The sequence below is a fragment of the Atheta coriaria genome, unplaced genomic scaffold (genome assembly GCF_025399875.1).
Source record: "Atheta coriaria isolate IRGN ID8LTWV9N9 unplaced genomic scaffold, Caltech_Dcor_3.1 hic_scaffold_7_pilon, whole genome shotgun sequence".
In the NCBI taxonomy this organism is placed as follows: domain Eukaryota; kingdom Metazoa; phylum Arthropoda; class Insecta; order Coleoptera; family Staphylinidae; genus Dalotia; species Dalotia coriaria.
In genome coordinates this window covers 4251697-4277254 of record NW_027045449.1, presented here as the reverse complement: position 1 = coordinate 4277254, position 25558 = coordinate 4251697, and the positions used below count along the sequence as shown (strand labels likewise).

The 25558-nt window shown below is 39.6% G+C and overlaps 1 protein-coding gene and 1 long non-coding RNA gene across 5 annotated transcripts in view; both read left to right on the top strand.

Annotated features, from left to right (window-relative positions):
* Window positions 1-664: 664 nt before the first annotated feature.
* LOC135795265 (homeotic protein spalt-major-like) overlaps window positions 665-25558 on the top strand; it is a 39347-nt gene continuing 14453 nt past the window's right edge. For 3 of the 4 annotated variants that reach the window (XM_065306877.1, XM_065306876.1, XM_065306879.1), the window contains exon 1: window positions 665-1603. In XM_065306877.1, coding sequence (XP_065162949.1) covers window positions 1519-1603 — 85 coding nt within the window. In that variant the 5' untranslated portion in view covers window positions 665-1518. The remainder of the gene's footprint in view (window positions 1604-25558) is intronic. The other variant, XM_065306878.1, reaches the window with a different exon arrangement.
* On the top strand, window positions 11577-12189 carry LOC135796293 (uncharacterized). Its single transcript, XR_010549306.1, has 2 exons — window positions 11577-11745; window positions 11877-12189. It is a non-coding gene; the product is annotated as an uncharacterized lncRNA (long non-coding RNA).

Below are 25558 nucleotides of genomic sequence, written 5' to 3'. Positions count from 1 at the left end.
CTTCCCGGACATGCAAATATTTAATGCGATATGCACTCGCGGGCGCAAACTGCAAATATTAGCAATTCCGAGCGACGAGCGAGCGATTTACGAAATGCAATAATATGGTGTGTCTCCTTCAAGGCCCTCTAGCTTCATACAAACGTCATCGTCATCCGAAGACACACACCGAAAAACGTACGACATGCGGTGGTCGTAAACCGGCCGCATGTGCGCGCTCGCGATGACAGATACATAATATTATTATGGAAATATTAATACCGGTGAACACACAGAAGTCGAGCCAGGAGGAAGAAAGAAACAATAAATTTCGATTGTTGCGCGAGCACGTCATGCGTACCGCGCGGAGACAATAAAGAACATTCCGAAATACCTTCAAATGACAACCACCAGAATAGCAGCACACAAAAACGATAAAAAATTATCATATTTAATAAATTATTTATATCAAAGAGGAAGAGGTACCTTCAATTTTTTAGGTTGCAACATTTGAAGTTTTGCATTTTGGTTGGATTTCTGAATGAATGCGGCGATGTGGTGTGATAACTGGTATGACTAGAGCGATGTGAGGTATACCCGATGTTGGATTATCCCTACCATCGAAGTAAAGGTGAGGCAGCGCGGCCAGGTGAGTGAGGAAGGCGGGCCCGCACCGATTCGAGGGACGTAACCTCGCCGTCACCTTCTTCTCCGACCGGCTCGGCGTGCCCGACCCGGTGCGAGCTCTGTCAGTCACTCACTCACCGTGCCGCTGTCACAAGAGTCGCCCACGCAAAGCGCGCGGCCCGGCAAACAATAACCATCACGCGACATAGTAAAATTATTATTTCTGTAATACAACAAGTGACTTTAATACTGCCGTGTTTGCGTGTGTCTATGGATTTGATCAGTGCGGATGGTTGTGATTCAAACAGTGTAACGGATTGTAAGGGTTGAATGCGTGCTTGTAGCGCCGCTCAGCGTCGACGCAACGAGTGACCGCGGGGTGAGCACACACACACAATCACGCGCACAGCAGGACGACCACCAGCAGGAGGTGGAAAGGAGCGCGTCGGCGTCGTCGAGCGCGGCCGACCCGCGCCGAGGGTAGCGTCGGCGCGCAGCCCGCCCCGACGTCCGGCGTCCCGCCTGCCCCCACCACACGCGCGCCGCCGTCGGCAGACAGCATCCCGGCGCCGTCGAGCTCGCACGTCGCACCGACGACGACGCTCCCAGCTCAGCCAGCCAATCGCATCCGCCCGGGCAGGACGCGCGCGACGGCCGCACACATGAGCGGTCCATCATAACACCGCGCCGCCAAGCATATCATAACTCGCCGCCCGACCGCCGACGAATACGGAGCGCCGCGACGCTGACATACCCGCCGCCGCGAGTGTGAGTGTGACTGTGCGACATGTGTCCGGCACGCACCTGAGGACGGCAAGGACGAAGCGGCCGACACGCCGTGTGTGTGATTTCGTTCTGTTTTGATTTCCTGTGGACGAGTTCTGTGCAGCACAGTGCGATAGTGCTAATAACATGTCGCGACGCAAGCAAGCCAGACCCATCAAGCTGCAGGAGGACGAGGAAGTCGCTGGAATTCCTGGTGCTACCAAACCTATCGGTAAGTGCCCGCAAAACGGACATAAACAAAACAGAAAAATATAAACAAATCGTGTCGTGTTGTCATCGAAATACTGCGGAATCGTTTAAGACACACACAACTAGAATAAAATAATGCAGCTGAGAGATCGGCCCGATAACAAGAATCACACAGAACGACGAAACTGAAAACGTAAACAGACTCGAGCTGATATTTATTATTTATTAATAATGCGGCCTGCGCTCGTCGGTAACATAATATCGCGAGATTGACGATAATACCTGACCGGAGTTTATGTTCGTGCGCATCGCGTTCCCGTGTGGTACTTCTCGTGAACTCACATCTTGAACTTCTTCCAACAAACTTCCAGCAACTGAAAAATCAAAGAGAAAACAAAAATTGTACAAAATCAGTCTACATCTAAAAAAATTTCCGTTCGACATTAACTCGCGCACGTCCGTCCGCACAATGCTCGCGCGTCGAAAATAAATAGAATGGAAATTACAAAGGCGCGTGAAATGCGCGGCCTGCCCGCGCGCTCATGTTATTAATATGACAAGTGGTAAACGAGGTATTTAGTTAAAAGGACCGCGCTGGCTGCAGTGTGTGTCAGTGTGGAAAAACGCGGGAATAAATAAAGCGAAAACGAGCAGGATGAGGAAAACGAGGAGAAAGGAGATTGCGAGGGAAATTAATTTTCGACTGTCCGTCGAGATGTTCGGATGTCGTGGACAGCGGCCAAAAATTATTGTTTCACAAACTCACAAACTTAGAGGTACTCAACGCTTAAATGAAGTTTACCGTCGCTTGACGTTAAAATATCGTGAGTTAGCATTGAAATATATTTATAGCAAAATATTTTAATCGCAATAAAATAAATTGTTGCTAATTGGCGAGTGAAAAAAATTAAATTTCAAGAAATAGTTTTCTTGGATTTTTAAAATTTTCATTCAGCTACAGTGACTTTTATGTTTAATATAAACCTGCACTGTTTATCCGTTTTCGCTGGAAAATCCTGTCGCTGCTCGCGGTTGGTGACATAAAAATAAAGTACATCGCTAATTGTATCTGTCACCGGCAAAGATTCTTTGGCGCATTCCGCGGGCATCAAAGCAAAGCGATCGGGAAAAAATGATCGTCCGCGGAGCGCGCGCTCGCGATATAACTCAAACCGGCCCCGTGAGAATGCGCCAACGACAGCTACCCGTGTAACGCGTACATCAAATCATAAACGCTGCAGCTCCTCCAGTCGGCTTTTCTGATATTATAACAAAAACATATCAAACGTAAACGTAGGAAGCAGAAGAAGAAGACAAACTTCGAGGTAGCTGATCAAGCTGGCGAGCTGGTTGTTTTTTAATTGATGATGAACGATCGGCACCGGACAAAGGACCATAATTTGTTGTCAATTTCTCGTGCGCGTACGCATTGTATGTAGTGTGTAATTGGTGTCGGTGCGTTTTGATCTTCTTTTTGTGTCATGCGCGCGCGGACGCTGATTTTCGGTACGGCAGCTCGTAAAACGCTTGTTCGAAAATTGCTCCCGCTGGCGGGGACATAAAGAAGATATTGATACACGTTGTCGTCCGATAGGCGAGCACGTCGCGAGAATTAATATTACATAATTCGTTTTTAATAGCCCGATGGATTGACAGTCGAACCTCGACACGTCCCGGTTCTGTTCTGGTGGTCCTGTCACGTCAATCTGAACCTTGTGCAAAACCAGCAAAACGTCAATCATGAACATACAAACCAACTTTTTGTTTTTTCTTTTTTGCTGATTGTGAATGTGATTTATCAAAACCGGAGATCGACGAATCGTTTTTACCAACGCCGCAATCAAATTGACGTCGTATGATTAATTAATTATTGAAGCAAATATCCGATGATGAAAATGAGAAGTCGTTTGATCATGTGACACACGCATGGCTACTCAATATCGGCGTGTTAGGCAACCAGTTACGCGCTAATACAATTTCCAATTCGAACCCTTTTCGGCATTTAATTGCGTCCGACCATATTATTAACGCGTTTACCCCCTCTGTCTGTCTCGCTGCGGGGTTATAGGCCCGCGCTTCAATCTTTGATCACACAGGCCGCCCAGTTTAACCCCTTTTATAACCCGCTCTCGACGCGCGCGTAAGCCCGCTATTTATTTATGCATGGCCGAGTATAACAGACACCCTTCTAATGAGATTATGATACGCATACCGTACACATAAGTGTGAGAGAGATATTATTGCGGGGACACCGCCGCCATTTTGCAAAATTAATCTCAAACTCGAAATATATTCATCTGCTCATCTGTTGACATGTCGTTGCGTTGAAATTATGAGCTGAAAAAAATGTCTAGACGCTGCCAAAACGCTTTTGGCACACACAGCCACAAATAATTTGATGTCATATTGTGTTTTTAAATTTTCTACTAATTTATGATTTATCGATCTTGGCAATCGTTTAAATCTTTAATTTTAGATACTAAACATCAATCAGTGTTAATGCTGTGCAAAAAGTTGGTATAAGTTTAATTTTCGCCGTAAATATGCAAAATAAAAACATAGAAATTTTAATCACTGGTGTGTATGCAAAAACATTGAACATTAATAAGCGTAATGTCGAGAGGTTAATAGCCAAGCGCACGCCAAGTGGCTATTATGACGCAGAAGAAAGAATAATGCACAATGCGCAATGTGCAAGATATCCGCGCGTAGTCAAGCGTTGTTTCCTTCGTTTGAAACACTTTTTTAAAAAGTTTTTCACGTTTCTTAGCTTCCACTCGACGTCTTGCTCATATACCCAACTTTTTCTGCATTTTCTATGAATAATAATTACGACAAACATTAATATTTCTTTTTACGATTTGACTTAATTCGATTTTGGAAACATTTCAAGTTTTTTTTTGCTTTTGCTTTCATTTGTTTACATTCGTGCCGCTTTTATTCTTTTATGTGACTGTTTCGAAAACTTTTTGAAAAGTGCGAGTGATTTGTGTGGCTAACTATGTGGCCAAATTTTGACAATGCAAATGACAGGTATAGATGCAAATATTTGTTGCGGTCACAACGGGCGGTGGCGCTATAGTGTCACTGAATTGCGCAAGAGAAAAACACATTTGCTATCATGACGAAGGTTTACACGTCGGGTGAAAGTCGTCCTCAAGTTTTGGGTGAAAAGTTGGCAAGTTAAAACTTCTACCTCAAATATCGGGGTCGCCCTATCGGTTTTTATCATTGCCGGCCTTCCGCCGCGCGTTTTTCAGTGTTTTATGCTTTTTGGCCGTTTCGTTTTTGTTTGTTTGCCGTGACGATAAGACGTAATTTATATGCGTCCATCTATTTATGCATTATGGGCATTATAATTGCGTACATCCGCCTCAGGTTGACGAAAACGCTTTACATTTTTCAACAAAACTTTTAATGGGCTTTTATTGCGCCCGATTACGTCCGAAAAAAAAAACCAAAAACAATACTTGTACAAAATACAACGCAATGACAAAACACACACACGATACATAAATAATTAATAACGTTTTCTATCTATAAGTGGCAGCGATTTGTAAAATTACTTCAGTTTATATATCAAAATGATAATAAATATTCAACTAGTCTGTGTAATTATTTATTCTGTCTATTTTTAAATGTTCACTACATATATAATTCAAAAGTGTAGGCAACTAATAGATATAACCTATAATTAACCTTTAAACAAACGCACAGAAGTATTATCTTTATTTGTAGAATTTTTAAATTTGAAAATTTTTTCTAAGTGAAAATTTATTTGAAGTTTAAAGACGAAAAGGTAAACATTTTGCATCGCTAATGGAATAATGATTTACGTTCGAAAGAGTCGGGCTGCGTTGCTCCCGTTTTCCACACCGGAATTTCAGCCGCATTGGAAATTCTAAAAACGTTTACCGTAAACATATTAAACCACCCACAAGAATCTCGACGATCGTGGCGGCGCTATCCTTGCACTTGGTCGCAACAATTTCGAAATAACCACACAGAGTCGCCACCGCGTGTTAGTATAATGCAAAGATTTACACGCGCACGTTTCGCACGTTTGTCGCAATTTAGCACTCTCGACGCTCGAACAAAACCAACCGATCGGAATATATTACATATGCGATACATGCCGCTAAGTTTTCTTTTGTCTTCACGACGAAATTTTATGTTGAAGACTAATTATATTCACTAATGTATTTATGTTGACGGGGGATTTAATATTTTTTTTGTTTTCACGCGTTTTATGTAAAATTTTCAATAAATTTCATACTGATTTACGCGCGCGTGTTCGTCTTTGCGGTCGCGCAGAGAAGCGATTTGCACACAAAGTGGTTCGTGATTTAAAATCGCGCGCCGCGAATTGACAGGTCAGTCTCAGGCGAAACAAGTTTCTTTACTTTAGGCCGAACCTCTTTTCGCACACCGTCTTATACTACAAAGTGTCCACAAACGACAAACGACAAATTTAATATAATTTCTATCATTTTCAACTTTTTCATAATATTAAACACTCTGTATGGAATATTCCGTAGCAAATTTCGATTGTTGATTTTTCAATCGATTTGTACTACATTAACCCTGAAAATATGAATAATATTCCTTTGTCTTTCATGGTAGCGGCGATTTTTTATTCTCGCGCGCGGTTTTATTATTTCAAGCTGAAAATATTTCCCATGGCTGTCGTCCCCGCAAAGGGTAAAAACAAGTGGAAGAAATAAAGGACTAAACGATATGCGTTATAACGCACGGACGACGTCGGGTCCGTCGAAGATGGTGCGATGCGATGCAAAGCACGAAGCAACACACAACCAAAGAAGAAGAAAAGAAAAGAAGGTGTCCGGTCGAACAGCGTGGGCTTTCTGTCGGGACCGCGGCGACATTTTTCCTCCTCTCAGCCATTCCTTCACCCTGCATCTCGCTTAAACAATAAAATTAATAACTTGCGATAAGATCGTCCTTTTTCGATGTTATTAACAAGATGTATCCATAATTCGTTTCTTCACTTCTTCTTCATCCGAGTTTTCTCTCACGCGGCAATGACATTAACATTTCTTCGCCTGTATAATTCTTCGGCCGTATAATTCCTTAATTCCTTGCTAGTCGTCGTAATTTGGACACATTATACACCACCGGCCAGATGTCCCCAGTGTGCGTGCATTCGGAATGAAATGATAAAAACCATTTAATTCATATTTTACTTTTGCAGCACTGATTTATTTCGGATAATGTGACAAAATAACCGTTAGTAAACCGCCACAGTTGGTCCCCAAACTTTTTTTCACTCCTCACAGCGTGCAACGCAGTTTTTTTATTCAATCTTATTGTATTGCGATTTTCATTCCGCATATTTGGTTTTAATCCTCTATATTTATCTAAATCCTCTTCGTATTTACCACGCTACAGTAGCAAATTTTATTATTTTATTAGAAACGTTCATATGTAATGAATTAAAATAGAATCTGAGAGTTAACAAATTATGGAACGATGATTAATGCGCGCTGAACTAAATTTATACACGTGGTCGAACGATGGCGCGTGTTTAAAATATTTTTCTTGCTGCCGCCGTTTAGCGGGCGTCGCGACGCCGCTCATTATACAATGGGTTAGATTATGACGTGCACACTTAGACATTTAGTAATTCTTTGCGATGCCCCCTGTTTGTGGTCGCGAGAAAAAATGCCGACGGCTAAAAATATAAATAAACGCATTTTACCGCGTCGCGCGACGATTATAATTAAGTACGAACAAGTGAATGCATCACAAAGCATTAGACAAGGACATAAATTTGCTGGCTTTACCAAAAGAATTGAAAACATTCATGTTCTAACCAAACTACGAAAGAAAAAATAATTTCGGACATAAATAGTAATTGATATAACCTAGAAATTATTTTCCATGTTATTTAAGGTGAAATGGAGATATGCATATGATGTATTACACAAGTCGACTAAATGACTAATTACAGCGTCGTTGAGAGTTGCGACGCAAAGCTTTCGGAGAGAGTGGATTTTTCTTTCGAAGTCGTGATGATTTATCGTAGGTCTTCGCCGGTGTCGCAGCCTAAGCGTGACGGTAAAACGATATGATACAAAACAGCCGAAGAAATAAATTCGAAAAATTCATCCCGTACAATTATTCATCATATTATGGTAATTATTCATTTAAAAATCAGTCAACGAGTTAAAAGTTTATTATTCTACGCATGTGAAGCGTTTTCTAGTTTCTAGTATTTCCGTTTTCCGATCGGCGTGCGCGATTAGAGATTTTTCGCTCGAGTGTCGCGTTTGCGTTTTAATTGAAATCGATTTTTAATTGCAATAACCGTACGTTTGCGTTGTTAATTTATGTTCGACGCGTTTATCTGCGATCGCACTACATACTCGGGGAGAGCGCGAGCGCGTATTTATGCTGGCGAGCGAGCATTTGCCCACATTGTTGGAAAACGTGCGCGTTGCGCCGAGCACGCAGGAGCGTACGAAACTGATTGATATCTGCGTTAAAAGCTTGTACAAACTCTCGACTAAGCTTGGAAAACGGTAGGAATATCATCCTACAGAGTGTCATCACAATAATCAAACACTAATATCTCTAAAACACTAAAATTCAACAAATGTGCATGTAAAATTTTAAAATAATAAGGGGGTGAAGTTGTCCCCGGGTTTTATTTCTTTCTGCTTTATTCATGTCATGATGTCTCAATAAAAGAGAACTGGTACAATGTACAATGACAATTTCGTGAGCCGGTATTAATATTACCCTGATAGTGTAAACAATATGACAGGCAGGCTAATTCGGCGTGCATTCGCATTGTGCGCGACGCAAAATAGAAAAGCGGCGCGGAATTCGAGCAGAAAGATTCGCTCCCTCTTCGAGATTGCGACCCCCGATTTGGGCGATTTCACGGGCCAGCGCATCCCAATGCTCATGTCATCCGAACATCCAACGAAACATGTTACATGCTGCATATGCACACACGCGCAACAGTAAAAAACTAACGTAACAAATTGTCACAGCGAATATAAAAAAATAAACATGCGTTGTACCTCAATTCAATTTTATTTCGCGCGCAAGTTTAAGTGTAAAATTTTTATTTTCGCGCTCTGTGCGGGCTTGCATAATGCATAACACCTGCCTTTAATCCAAATATTTATAAGTAATTATTTGCCATCATTCGTCATTAATTCCAAGCGAAATGAAATAATTCCGTCTTTATGGCTCGAATCTTATGTTACTTCTGTTTCTTCCCTTCTTAATTCATAACTAGTCGAGTTGCCAGCCGTTCCTAATTACCGCCACGCTTCTCCTGCTATGCCATGCACTTACAGCAAGCTTTCAAAAGCTCTCGCACCACACACGTCTGTCATAAAAGCGCGACGAGCTCATTTGTCGCATCAACGTTGCGTCGCGCCTCATGAGCCCAACGCCAACTCTTTCTCTCGCGCAGATATCTCATAATTAATAACTGCACTTGTATGTCATCTTCGCATCATTACCTCTACAACAACCATCAGTACAACATCACTAAAAAACTAGTCATTAGGTGCATGCAGAGGATTATTACCAGTATTCCCGTGCTAATTTTGCTTTCTGTTAAATGTCACAGCTTCACACGACGCATAACTAATAACACTGCGATTAATATAAATATGACTGTCATAATTAACGCGTGTTCTTGCTTTCAATTAACTATGAAATATCTTGTCTCATAATTTAATCACAAATACTTTAGATTTATTAAACCGCGGTAATACTTAGTAAAATAATAAATTAAAATGTTTATTGGTTTGGAAAATTAATGGAAACCTGCAATTTATCCGCGCGTGCAAAATTAAATTGCGTTTTCTAGGAATTTGTAAGTAAAACGTGATTAAATTTAACAATTAGCTACGAATATTATATTAAGATGTCGCTACTTGCTACAAACAACTCTTCACTATTTTAATTAAATTCAATTTACATTATTACAGTATTTCATGTCAACATATGAATGTATGAAAAAGTGTCGTTACGACACGCTGGAACAAAATACTATGACACGTCTGACGCACGCGAGTATTTAATACGAAACAAGACATTTGATTTTCCACCGTCGGCCGCATTTAACCTCTTTTATTGCGTGCATGTGTGTGTGTTTCCACCTGGTTGTCACGCCATTTTCCACCGTTCCAAGCGACTAGTGCACGCGACCCGCTGTAAATTTCAATAAAGACGTGCATAGTGTTGAGTAGTGTTGCGCCTAAAACGTATGCACCCACACTCACATTCACCGCACTGGCTCTCACGCAAACAGTTGCATATACTTACATATTATGACGTGTTCGAGTATGTGGTTGTTGCTGGAAATGTTGGAAATGAGACGTTTTATGGCTTTATGAAATGAAACGCATTATTGCGCATTGTTTCGGACGTTTAGCTCGCCGCACGCGCACATAACTGGCGAAACGCTTAATTTAACATCGTGTACACTGGCAATATAAATATATATATATATATACCCATATGAATGGAGCAGGCATTTATAAGATGTCAAAAGTCAAATAACTTTATTGAAAAATTTTACTTTGTGATTTTATGCTTTTATTAATAATAAAACGCGTCGTAAATTTAAAAAAAGAGACTCGAATTTAAAAATTCCTTATTTATACAATGCGTCACTCAAGATGACCAACACACAGACACATATGTTCAGAAGAAGAAAAAACAGAGCCGAAATCTATGTTTTATTGTTGTGTTAAATATTTCTTTGCGTCAGCAGTAAACCTGCGAGTCTTCATTATGAATATTGTTAGTTTTGTTAGCGTTTCGGCGACGTGTCATAAAAAGTGGGCGCTGCGCCGTAATTAACAACACGAAAATTAAATTTTATAACGAATATAATAATAATATTCCTTATTCCGCTTTTATTTTTTATTATTCTCCACCGGCTTTGATCTTACCGACTCATCACAGTCACCGACTGCAGAATTTGTCAAAAATATATTTTAGAACTTAATTTAGTGAAAACTAATACGTTTTCATTTATGCACCTCATTGGTTGACAATTACATCATTTTTGTTGATGGAATTTTGAATGGATTGTCATTGCATTGTGGTGGAAAATATAATATAACACACGCCCGATTGGTTTTCCAACCGGGGAATCAAACATCAGTTTTGTCGTTTGTCGTCCGGAATCGATGACAATCGCTTGTATAATGGTATAATGCGAAATGGGTTTAACATGCTCGTTGACAAAACGCACAAGTTTTACAGACCTCTCTCGCAGGTATTGTGCCGCTGAACGATCGTCGAGTACATTCGATATTTTGTCAAGCGGCTATTCAGCTTGTAATAACAGAGAATTGATGCGACAATGTGAAGATGACAATGCCATCAATTCCATCAAACTACTAGAGACCTAGAAATAGATCAGGAGTACAAATGATGACAATAGTAGCTTATACTTGAGAAGAAATATCTTCATTCAAAAATTTGTGCCGCAGTTTATGGTGCAAACACAAATATTCAGTAAATCAAGTTTTATTAATACGATTCGCCGAACTACTTGAGATTGAACTTATGACTGTTCATTTTAATCAGTAATAATATTTTTCTGCTGCTGCCGAAACTCAATATCTAAACTGAAGCCTAACTGCCTGACTGCCTGAAGTAGTTTTCGTTTCAGTATTGTCTCAATATCGACGTTGCGATGTGTTTCTACCCCATTTGCTTTGCGCCCTAATATTCCTAAAATATCGTGTGCTCCGCCGGCGGATAGTTGCTGGCCGCCGGCGTAAACATGAAGGGTTTCTTTGGCATGCAGTCTTATTGAAAACAACATATGGTTCTTCCAGGAAATTAAAAAATCTCAGTCGTTCGCCATAAAAGCGCGCACGAGCACATTCAATATGTTTCCCCCGAAACATAATATTTTAAATACACGCGTCTATTTTTAAATTTCGTCAACTGCCATTTGTCATTGTTTGTCATCTTCTGTCACAACTCATCAAGTAAGATATGATGAATACTTGCAGGCGAACTTGATCGATTTATTTGTAATAGCACGAGTTGTAAACCTCATTCCGATTGCGATTCACTTTTTACCAGCTGCGTGAGCGCGCGCGTTCAACATTCCGATAATGTAGAAAATGGTTAATTAGGAATTCCTGTCGATTCCAGGTAATTGCGTTCGTGTGCGTCGGTAATTGGCGAATTGTCATGGTACTCGCGGTTTAAAGACCACCACGGTCGTACCACAACAATTAATATCATCTAAGCGAGTGTCTTTTATTACGAATAGCATTTTTTAGCAAAAATACTTGAAGCTGAAATACATCAAAACATCCATCGATGATGCCATTGAAATATTCTCTGAATGCCATGCACGAGCGAGAATTTTCCCATTTTGGTATTTTAATAACCCTTGCTAGAGGAAAACGCTCAAATAAATAAATATTTTCAATATGTGCGCGACTGGTGGAGGATGCACACATTGATGCCTTCCTCAGGCGAAGAAAATATACAAAGTGTTGTAAAACCTCAACAAAATCAATTTTTACGAATTTTTATTTGTATGAAACAGTTAGTTTTGAGAGGTGACAGAATATATTTTCCTGACGCGCTGTTCTTGGCATTGTAAATATGAAATTCGAGACGTGCTTCCCCCCGGAGGCGGCGTGTGCGATGGAGCTTTCGAAATGCTAATATATCCTTTACGCTTTCCGCAGCTAAATAAATACCGGGGCGCGTGAAATACAATATGAATGCGTGATATAACCTGCTGCACAAATACGAGGGTGAAGATGCAACATTTACAAACATAAAACTTTGAAAAATAAAGATTTCAAGAAATTTAATTTCTAACATGCTGTATAAAAAGACAGTAGCTGAAACTTTGAGTCGTTTGAATCGTTGGCAATATCATACGAGCAATCATCATACGAAATGCTATGATGCTGGGTGTGTGTATGCAGTTTTGCGCACATTGAATATGTGTGTTACGGCTATCGCCAACGGTTTGAAGTTACACTTGTAACGCAATCTCGAAGATTAGCGTCGCGAGTCGCGTACTCGAGGACCGGGCGCGCGCGCACACGCGGCTGCTGCCTGCTGCCGTGCAAGAAGCAGTCCGCAGGAAAGCTAAGCAGCTAACCGAGCGTTGCGCGCTCGTTCGTGCGCGCGTTTCACATCGTCTTCAATAAATGTTTCTGTCCATCGCCGGCCGTTTCGCCGAGAGGACTTACACTGCAAGCTTTGATTTTTCACCAGGTTTTAGTAAAACGAGTAGCTGATAGAATCAAATAAATGTTTCACTGTGGCTTAAATATTTTCAAACATAAAATGTTCAAAAACTACACATCTGCTGTTTTTGAAAAGCTTATAAATTTTATTAATTAGACTAAATTTCAAAAGGAGAATTTTTCCCCTCAAGAATGTGGATTGATTAAATTAAGATATTTTTTAGATTATTTTTGAATCTTCAGGTATAAAAATCTCAAAAAGAACATTTTTTGAGTCCAAAAAATTTAATGGTTCGGATTTTCAGACCCATCTTTTATTAATTTAATAATAAAAGTTTTTATACTCTAATTAATATGGACGACTACTAAAAACAAACAGTAGCATCTTTTCTATCCCATATTTTATGGCGTTTTTAATTTTTGTTTGTGCCTAGTAAATATTATGATTGGATATTTTCCGAATGAGTGGTTGCTTTGTATCTGAGCAAAAGTGAAGAGGGTCGCATTGGACCATGAAATATGTCGTTTTGTCAAACAATCAACGAACATGCATGTCAGTGCCATTTTCAAGTTGATCAAACATTACTTCATTTCTTACTGAACACATTGTATTGAAACAATATGTCACACATATGTTAGCAGCATAGACAAACATTTTATTGATTTATTTTAATGTTTAGTATAAAAATTAATGTTCCACTTGGATGGTTATGAAAATGAGTGAAAATAAATTTGCCTAATCCATGAATCACTCTGGCTTTATGAAGATTATTTATGAAAATCCTAAAAATACGCGACAAAAATGTAAAGTGTGCAAAGATTAACATGATAAACATAAAGAAAAAACAAAAAATAAAACGACAACGACATTTTAATGCAGTTTAATGATTCATGAAAGCAAAATTATGATGATCACATCCGTTTTTCTAAAATTAAGATTTCTTGTGAATTTTTTACAAACAACAGACACAAGTTTTGCGGTTTTACAATTTTAGCTACTCGAAAATGTGTTAATGATTAATAAATTCCAACAAAAACATAACATAACACATGTTGTAATTATTATTATAAAGTTGAAATAATCAAAATAATTTACTCAAAAGTCTATAAATATGCAATTTTTTGCTGGTGAATTGAGTTGTAATGGGTTTGTTATGTCATTTGATGTAGGCAAAGTTATAGATACGTCGATTACACATCGAAATTAATTCGACTCATCAATATACACACTACACTACACTCAGTTGTGAAGTGGTGGTGAGTGTTTGATGTGCATGTTCGATTCGAATGTTGTTCGTGTTCGTGCTCGCTGCTCATGTTGCACGACATGCGCGATGTGCATCGTGCAACGGTAAGTATTTTTGGCAGCGACACGAAGGTTAAAACTCGACTCGTCGTTATTTAGTTCCTGATGCCACTCTGAATGAATAGCAACAGTATAATATCAACTTCTTTCCAATCTGCCTACAGTAAGAGTATCTATAATGTTTTTTTCAAAAAACAAATGAATGAAATAATAATAATTTTAGCTTGTTATGTTGTCCATTCAAGAATCAAGTTTTCGGTGAGTGGTGAATGGTGATGGTGGCAATTATCAATATATACAAGAATAACACGTTATCGACGTTTGAGATCTTTATAGATTCGTGTGGAGAGGAAAAAAATGCTCGAATTTTATGACTTGAAAAATTCTTCAAAAAATTATATCCCTGCCTAAAACAATTTTTTTCGTCGTCGGGAATTCGAAATGGCTTTGGGAAGTCAGACGACTTCTTGCAAGAGGCCATGCCCAGTAAAACTGCAGCGGCCTGCAGCGGGCTGCAGAAGAAGAAGAACACCGCGTGTCTGTGCGCGAGCTTCTTATTCAGACGACGGGAACGCGCAACCGCGATTTTATCAGTAATGTGTGTGGGTTATTTTTGAGGTCGTATAAATCTTCGACTTCTCTAATTAATGCCGGCCAATGCTTAAAACTGAGCCGGGCACAGCGACAGCTCGACATCGAAAACCAAACAAGTCTGTTTACAATCTACACCGTGCACATTCTAAAAATTGTCTACGAACTGATATCAACATACTGTATATTTTGTATGTGTCTTATTATCGATTATAATCCATTTGCTTTTATTTGCATCTTCTTCATAATTGGCTGTTTATATATTTTTGTTTGTTGCATTGCTTCCAGACAATGCCTACGTTGAATGCTTTAATTTTGCGTGACTGTAATCGCACATCTTGCGAAAATATTTCACTCGTGTTTTCAATTTATAAAACCAAAGCTACGCTCTATGCATATGCAGGGAGAAGATATGACCGTATTAAATGAATGTATGAATGTGTGTATGAACATGCAATCTAGATACGGGGCGCTGAGGTGTTTCTACACCTTGCTAATCGCTTAAATATTAAAATGCGAATGAACAGGTCGGCAGCCGAAAGTCGACGAGTTGACTTAATTAAAAATTATTACAATATTATGAGCACGACGTCGACGCGACTGGTGCGCCGCGCGGCGATGAAATAATTAATTCGTAGGCGTGCTTCAGGTCGGGACACGTTTCGCCACGTGCAGCGTTGGTGCGCTGTGATCAATATTTTATACATTTATGTCACGACGCATTAAAATGTGTACCTCGCCGAGGAAAATTATGTTCTATTAACGTCCAATGGAACATGTTCACATGTTCGTGAACTTGAAATAAATACGATGTAGGTACTTACAAAAAATAAAGATGAAAAAAAGCATGTGACCATTTTGTAAAAAACGGAAGTTCATGGCCGTCTATTCAAAAATTATTTAATTAAACGTGTAAAACTAGGAAAACGTTGAATATGTTGAGACATTTGGAAAATCTAACAAATCATTTTCTCCTCTATCGTGGTGTTGGTGCTTAGTATTAACTAGCAACACTAGTATTGCTAGCGATATCTGGTCTTGGCGTGTCGCGATCATCCATCCACGTCTGGCCGCATTCGCGCGCGTAATTATAAATGCCAGCCAGAAAGGGAAAATGTGTAAACAACTAATTCGCGAGCGTAATAAATTTGTTTGCCGTTTAGCGTGCGCGCGCGTGAAAATTTATCCACCACTTGAAAACGCTGCTGCCTCAAGTAGCGTCAGTCAGTCAAACAAGAACATGACCAAACCTAACAGCGGCAGACGAGTCAACGCAGATCGCAGAACTCGTGCGCTGCACAAATTGCCAAAGTCGAAAACTCGAATGCTCAAACAGCAAGAAGAGAGACATTAAAGACGGCTATAATTAGCGCGACGGCAGTTGTCTAGAAAGGTCCAAAAAGAAACGATCACGAATCAATTTCAACCGAAGAAAGCTTTGGATTTCTATACATTCCTATAGAAAATTAAGTTTTTATTCAATTTCTAATTAAATCTAACTAAATGTATTTTTTTATGTTGCAGGTGAGTTTCCATAACAAAACAACACATCTACCTGCGCAGACAAGTCAGTTGTCCGCCATTATTCGGTATGTTTTACATTGATTTCCGGTTGGCGTGATATATGCAACCAAACAAGCGACGCGTGTCTTTTATTGACTCGACACGCCCCAGTCAAGAGTCTCAAAAACGCACGATTAGATTGATAAGTGAAATGCCCGCCTTGTGGTTGGACGTCAAACTAAGTTTACTTCCGGTTTGGGGCCGTGAACTAACAACTCCCCTTTGAGCCTTTAGCCTAATTCGAAGCGTGTAAAATCATAATGTATAACAAATTATGAGCGCGAAACAATAGCCCTTCTCTCCATGGGGTGACCCTACAGTAATATCCGACGTGGCGCGTGATGTATCGCATCCTGAATAAAATCGCCCACCAAAACACAGCGTGAGGCCGTGCCGGCGTTTACATCGACTTTGCCACCGTTTAAATTACCGAATTTAATCTTTGCGCACGTCACAAGATTAAAAAGTGCGTAAAATTCGTTACTTACAACGTACAGCCTACAAACCTACAGCACGCTCGTATTTTGCGTAAATAATTACCTCAATTAAAACGAAATTTTATCAGCGATGCTTCGAATTTAAATACAAATTATGTACGTGTTATTTTTAATTTAAATTTAAAAAAACCCAATTTTTTAAATGTAAATTAATGTGTAACAAGACTCGTGTTGACATTATATTGAAAATATGAATAATACACAACGAAGTTTGCGAATTTATTATTCGCCGCACTGCGGCTAATAACTAAATAACTATTTAATTAGAATTAATTGCCGCGGTACAATAAATAACGCGCGTTATGTGAGTGGTAATTGCGTCGATAACTCATTCGCCTATCGGTAACAGGGTTATGCAATGGTCAATGTTGATCATATTTGTGCACTCACATACCATATGTTTGCATTATCAACAAATTCAAATGTTTATCGCTTAAAACATTGCAAACCTTCAGCAATATTGTGTATGGTGATAAAATCAACGTAAATTAATACTAATTACGAATTATTAATAAATAACCTATTGGTTTATTGCGGTTATTACCGAATCAGCAATAATAAGTGTCGTTTCGTGTCGGAAATTTATTCCAAAGGCGTAAACGACGTAGATTCATAAATTTTCATCAAGAAAATTAAACGAAACGACCACGAATTAAATTAATATTTATCGATCGCGCTTGAAATTAACACACACAAGAATTTGTTGAATCATGTTGAAGGATGAAATCGAATTAATTATTTAATGAATGATTTAATGGAATAACAACGCAATAAATTTTCCTCCGCCTGCACAGTGAAAACAAAAAGATATAAAATCTGCGCGGTGCGTGCGAACAAAGAGGCAAGGCAATCCAAGAAATCCAAAGGGGTGCGGTTTTTTATTAGCACTCACTCACAACACACGTACGGCAAACAATAGGGGTTGGCACGTTAGCAAAGACAATCACTAATAAAGTCATCAATTTTCATGATATACTATCAGACTGCCATTTTTGATACCTTCGATGAACATTTAGTACTTAATTTCGTAATTGAAATCACAATCAGCGCGCTCTAACGGTTAACCATTGATACATTTTGATATGATGAGAACGGAAGTCTTGGCGGAAACGCATGGCAGTTTTACAACAGCGCCATCTGTCTGCAACAATAGAATTATGCATAAAATGTTGAAATCTTCACACAACACTGTGAAAAAAGTACTTGGGTGCAATAAAAGTTTACAACCCTTACAAAATTTCAAACTACATTGTTATATTTTGTTACGTGGAAACCCTTTGACTGAAAAGGTAAAATTTTAACCATGCAACAAATGCAGATCGTTATAGATTTGTCTTGTTTGACATCTTCGGGGGCATTTGCCAAAAAAATGCCTACCGTGCAAATGGCAAGCAGATAATTTATTACATTATTGCGGCAAGGTCAGTAACCGTAATAAAAAATTATTGTCAAATTTTCGAAGTCAAACCGAGTTACTCTGGATGCCATAAACAGGTGCGAGGTATACAAACCTTTCACAATTCAAAAATATTTCCAAAGAGATAATAAACAGAGTTAACTTTATAGTTTAAAGTGCAAAAAAGTGACTTCCATGGAAATTCCACGAAGGGTTTGCATCCTTTACAAAATAGAACTTTTTGTTGACTTGTCCATTTTACGTTCAGTTTTCGGCATTTTGTTTATTTTAATGTCGATAACTCGAAATTCGTATGAGCACGATGAATAAATTATGCATTCGTGTAGCGGACATGAAAATTCATCGTCAATGCGCCAGCGTCGCGTTTGCGCTCATGGACGATTTTATCGATCAGACCGCAATAACTATACGAGTGCGGTTTAAATTATGTGCGCCTCCCTATCGTCATACAAAATTGCGCACAGCACGAATTCGCCACACTGATTCGTTGAATTTTCAGAATTTGCTAAATTACTAAATTACAAAATTATAAAACTCTGCATATATACGCGAAGGACGGAATTGAATACAATTGGGTAATGCTGGTTTTAATTAAAATACGATAATTAATTAATTTTAATGTGTAATTTCGCCGAAAACACGATTGAAATATTTTTTTTTTCGTTTGGTAATTTTGTATTAAAACTTAAAGGGTTGCTTTAATTTGAAATTATCTATGCATGTTGTCGCCTGCTTAAGTTAATTAACCGCATACAATACTTGTGTGTTATCTCCCACGCTCCTTTTTCAGTGTATAGTCTAGTTTAACACTTTGTATGCGCGTTGCAAAGATGACCACTGGTAGATTATTATAAATTATCGCGATTGCCGTAAAACTAACGCTAAGCGCCAATTGTCGTCTACAAAGCGGGCAATTTGTACCTGTAGGTACAGGACGCATGCGTGCTGGTGCTAAACGTGAAAATGAGACGTTTTGTTTCCACTTTGTTTCGGTTTTGTGCTCGCTGTTTGCTTTTCCGTGTAATCCGAGTTCATAAAATAGAAAATCACGACGTGGCCGAACATTTGCTCTTGGTTAAACGTCTGCCGCCGCTTCGGAGGAATCAAGACAAGAGTATTTATGTCCGCGCGAGCATGTCCTGCGCGCACACGAGACACGGAGGCGCAGAGAGAGCGTGAGAGTGTCGTCGATTACGTAGTTCGCGCTTTAATTTTTAGTCGCCGCCGCCGCGAAGCTTCCGAGAAGCTCGTGATCATCATCACCTGCTGCAAAAGAATACCTACTGCTGGAGGCACGCGCGCGCGATCTCTTCAGCTGCTTGCGTTTCATTTGAATACTGCGCGCGCGCGCGCACACCACCCCCGCCTAATTAGCATGCAACAAAAGTATTTAAGTATTCCACACGAACAAGCAACTTTTGTTATGAAAACACCTGTTTACATTTATTCATTTTTTGTTTGTTCAGCAGACATATTCCAGGTTATGTAACTTTTTGACACTGCGATGGAAAATAAATAGATTTTCCAAGCAGGTGGGCGAAAAAAAAATAGAAAATGCTTTAAACGTCAATTATGTATATTACCTATACCTATACTATTGCAGTAATCGATTCGAATTGAATAAAAAAAAACCAACTGGATGTCGACAACAGAAAAATGTTCAATTAAAGATGTACGCCTGTGTACAGCGGGTTCGTAATTTACGACGCACGTTATTTATTAGTTATTTACGAGGCCCACATTTTTATTAATTCGATCGTTTGTATTCGGAGCGCATCCGAAAGCAATTTTTTCTTTCTGTCGGTTTTTCAACTCAATTCGAAATGATGCGATGTGAGAGTGCATCGTAATGTAACGTCATAAACTACTGCCTAATTTGAACGGCGACCAGCAAGTCAATCGCCATCGCATGTATGACAACCGAAAATCGCCTAGTTTATGGGGGAATAATAAACTGTCTAACATTTGTTTATCAGTTGAAAGAAAAAAAGCGACCGATGCGCTTAATGGACGTGTTTAATGTTGCGTTACACTTCGGAAAAGATAAAAACTGTGTTTATATTATTATTAAATAGAATACTATAGTTTATTCGTTGCTGCTGTCGTATTTGTATTGCTGTGTTGTGTGCGATATTATTTTACGATTATTGTTATGTTCATTGTTGGCTTGGAGCATGCGCGAAAGAAAATATCGATTCGTATCATATTAATGCATCCATTTTCCCATTGTCCCCGCCGCGCACATCTCGACGTCTTATCCAATTTTATCCAATTTCTTCAACGCCCGGCAATATATTTATTATAATCGAATATGCAGCCAGCGTCGTGCAATATCAGCTGATATTTAACAATATTGCCAGCAAATTTGAACCTTTTACTATTGTTTTCTTCATTCTTTCGCAACATTTCCTTCGCCATTGTTTGTATTAGCTTAGCACAACATTTCACGTCAACTGACAATCACATATTCACATATTAGAAAGCGAGTATTTATAACATTCGATCAAATATACAATTGAACTGACGATGCACGCGGTGAAATAACTAGGAGTAGCGATAAATTCGCCGCGTGAACGCTTTGGCTTCGTATCAATATTTGAAAATTGGTAAAACGTGCAGCTCGCGGCCAGACCAACAACACACAACTATGTCGTATATGCGAAGAGAGATAGTTATGGAGCTTTCATCTTTCGTCCAATAAATAACGCGGCGAATGCTTCATCTGCGTACTTCTTCGTCGAGACCCGCGACTGGGATGACGATATGTAAAATGCATGCATGGTTGGCTTCCATACTTCAGTCGATAGCATCTTGGGAACTTGGAAACTTAAATTTTTAATTTTTCTGTCTCTGTAATGTAAGCTAACATACTGCTTTTCATTCACATGCGTATAGATAACGGCGTACATGGTATGTGATATACAACCAATACGTAAAAATTGAAAATGTTAATTAGTACAACTGCTGATCGCAAGTCAACTTAACTTAAGTAAAAATTTAAGTAATTTTTCGTTTCTCGATTGATAAATAGGTGAATGGTGTGGAGAAAGGTGGATTAATATGTTTGCATTGCATTAATATTATCGACACTGAATAATAATACGTTTTAGGCTGTTACATTTCCTGTGTACGACGATTCATTCTGTGTGTCAAAATATTGTTGTTCACCTGTTCGCATTGGAAGGTTCGAAGCTTGGAAGGTTTCGGTCGTTGCGGTTGTGGCCCACGCGACTCGAGAAACCCCAAAGGGATTTATTCTTTCACTTCCTAAATGTTCTTTTGTGCGCGCACACGTCGCTACATTAAGACCATGTTAACTTGATTAATTGCCAGCGCACGCTTAAAATGTTACATATCAACTCATTTCAGATAAAAACGAAAAAGAAAACGTTGTGTGTGTGCTCAGCAGTTGTACCCTCCAGCAAAAGTTACATCTGTACTCATATCGCCTTCATATCTCAAGCTTTGGTTGTTACACGAAGAGTGAAAAATGAAATTGATATGGTAATAAGAAGCGAAAGCATAACAACAACTCGTGCTGAATAATCAGCTGCTGCAGTGCAGGGAGTTTCGGTACTAGTTAGGACAACTGCACAAACGTTGAGAGTTGAGATAGAATTACGATGATATTTTCGGGCACAAAACTAACTTTTCTCGAGCAAAAGGGGAGAAATTCGTTCGTTCGGTGTTTACGCAGCAAAAATCCCCATTCGGGTTATAAATAACTTGCGCATTTGTATTCTAATTCTAAAAGTAAATTAAAACGAATGCTGGAAACTGGAAAAAAATCGAAAACAGAGATCGAATATCTTCCTATAAGCACGCGCACAAAGTTATGCTATTTTTAACATTTGAAATCTTTTAATATCATAAAGATATATGATGTTGTATTTGCAGCTGCCGAATATAGTATTAATCCGTGCCACAATTCTCTGATTTGTGTAGTTAATTATGTCGTTTTGTAAATTGCATCAGATTGCACTTTTAATTTCTATTCAACATTCGTTTACAATTGATCGGTTGAAAAGTGTCACTATACCGTTCATTGTTAATTGTTATTTAGTAATGGTTATTATTATCCAGCCGCCCCGACCGGAGCGAGCTTTAATTGCGGCGATGCGTAGGAGTGCACGCGTTCGCGACAGCTGCACCATGTAAAAATCACAAAGCGCTAAGTACTAAGTACTGATAAATTGGAATATTTCGGAAATTCGCTTGGGCAGCTGCGCGACGATTTTTGACCGCTGCACCAAAAGGCCAAAACTGACCGCTGTCGCAGTTCAACTCCATTCACAGCTCGAAAATTTTGGATTCTTAATAGCCACGCGACAACACCCCCACATGTGTGAGATTTACAAAACCAGGGGTGTTCATAAGAGGGTGTAGTATACCTACGTTGCGATCGTTAATGACATTATTGAGAACTTTTGGAGTATGAGGAAACGCTTGCCATAGGTACATGAACAATGCGCGTGCGATTTAGCTGCGGATAATAACTATGACCCTTTTTACGATTGCAGACCATTTTGTGCTGACCAACGCCAACGCGGGCGTTAATTACAAGTCGTTAAATGAGGTCTCGTTAAAAGTGTGCACGATTTTGATGAAATTTATGTTCGATAATTAAAAGAAAAAAACTTTTTTGCGAATTAGTAAATATTTCTATTTAAATCATTTTCTACAAGTACAACAATTTCACTTTCTTTAAAAAGTCAATGATGCAATGCATTTTTTATGCGTTTTTCTTATTATTACTTATTACTAAACATAAAATCAAGTCCATTCCGAAACATTAAAATTTTAAATCTCTTAGTGCGAATATACGAGCAATTCTAATTTGATACACTGGATGACGCGCAATCTATATGCTAATAACTTCAACTCGCTTTGCACTTTCACACATACGCGCACACAGCACATTTAACTCGGAACGGTGGTAAAAAGGGTTTAACCTGTGGCAATACTAATCAATGACCCCATAACACGACGTGCGTAAATTGTTTCCACGCAGCCATTTTTTTGTTTTCGTTTTTTTCATTTTATTTTATTTACCTCCGCGTGAATGGTAAATGTTGGACGAACGCTCCGAACGCAAGACATTGATGGGTGTAAAGACGACGAGGCGATCGTAATTGGGCATAAAAAATATACTTATTAACGCGATTCGACGCGCCGAATAAACCCTCTCGGAGCACCCGCTTGTGTTTTAATTAACCACGCTTTGCCCACTAAGCACGGCGGAGTGTTCCCACGATTCGCGTTGCTATTTAACTTCGTCTGGACAGACCAACATGCACAAAACGCGAGTAAAAAAAGCATCTTCATTTGCGATTGGTATGACTATGTTTAGTTAGACTTTTACAGGGCTTTGCTATGGCTAATGTTGGAGTGAATGCTTTAAAGTAAGGTTAGGATGTGCGTACAGGCGTAATTTCCTAATGGCGTTCGCGTGTGCAACACAAAAATATGCTCTCTCAAGTGAAATATTTACGAGCAATTTTCCACACATGTTCCATATTTAAGAAGCTTGCTATGCTGGTCGGCGGCGCAAAGTGGATAATGCGAGTTGACAAGCGACAACTGAACCGCCTCAAGGCATACTCACTTCCACAGAGGGGAGTAGCAATATTTGGGGGAATTGCAAAACCTCTAAAGACGTTTTCACTTTCAGTCAACGTCTAGGGTTGTGGGGCTTCCACGTTGTGAGAGGGCAAAGTTCACGCCAAGTAACCTACCTCAACACTAAACAGCACGAGTAGCTACCGAATATTACAACTTGGAACTCGTGAGGTGTAAAAATAAACAATCAACGCACGCACCAGGTGCCAAATTTAAAAGTTCACGAGGACAACTTAAACCCATCTAAATATAACTTTTATAGAACACATTTTCTTGTTTTATGAAGAATCCAGAGACAAATTGTTGATATATTCCGATTTAGATTTCTGGAATGGTGGGCTCCTGGTGTTATCGCCTTGTTAAATGCGACATTACAATGCGGCGGATCGTTATCCGGCGCCGTTATTGCAGAATCGTGAATCGTCTACAACCCACGCGTCTATACCAGGGTGGTTGCCTATGTCATGTTCGGTAGCCGGCACGTTTCCTCATCTGCATATTACAGATTCAACACCTTAGGAGCCACAATCGTGATGATATGGAAAATTTGAAAACAATGTGAAAATTAGTCCTCGTGGTATATTTTTTGATTCGTGGTGTGTGCATATGCTCTGGGGGGCACGGGATGTGTAAACCAACTTTGTGGACAGAACAAGTCCGGCCAATATGTAACGGTTGAAGATATGGCGCGTGTACGTCGTTATTCACCGCATCCACAAGCGTCTAGACACACACATTCACACACCCATACTATGACACATACCTACCATGTGGTTGTACCTACCAATACTTTTCCGATAGCATGAGAATCGAATCGAGAATGAATCGCATAACTAATGCATGCGCTTGAAGCGCGCCATCAATTCACGAGTGCACACTGCATGGGCATACCCTCAACTCTACCACCACCACCACCACCAAGATATTCTAATGTACGCGGAGCAACACGTTTCGTTTTAATTAAACTCGATCATTAAACGATTGCTGCGACTTCTTTGGCTTGTTGCAGGTACTTTTTTCTTCTTTTTCTGTTCCTGTCCTGGTGGTATACCAGGTAGGTTGTGCCGTATTGATTGGATAATGCGATTGGGATTACCTTGGACGCGAGCAATGCCATCTCACTGCATTGCATTGACGACCTCGCGATATGCAATTAACTCTGTTGTTTTTTTTCGGTTCGTTCTTCGTTTCTGAACTTCGTACTTCTTGTATGGTTGGGCCACATGGGAACAGTTCCCATGTACCGATATGCCATGCTTACGCTCTGCACTCGGTAGTTCCGAGCTCTTTGTTTCGGGTACCCTTGTTTAAACCAATAGGGTACCATAACCATATCATGTAAACTGGTTTCGTTTGATTTTAATTTAATCCTTTTTAATAATATATCGCAGACAATGCAAAGGGACGTCCTTTATAATAACTCCCTGCTTCCGTTATTTCATTCCAATTCATTTTGGGAGTTTGGGAGGGTACCATAGTAATTTCTACGCCAAGGGGTATAAAATTTAATAATCTACCGACCTCCACATAATTATAGCCTATTAATTTGCATAACTATATAATGCATGTTCAACTTCATGCTTCGTTGAGCAGATTCAAATATATACCATGGTTGAAAGCATCGGTGGAAACTGCGAAGGCGGCGCTTGCTGACTCGGGTACCGACCAATCTCACCTGATCATAACTTGTTCTCCTCGCAATAGGGCGCAATGTCCAATCGGCGCACGCCGCACGCGGCACACCAGGTTCGTACCTCTT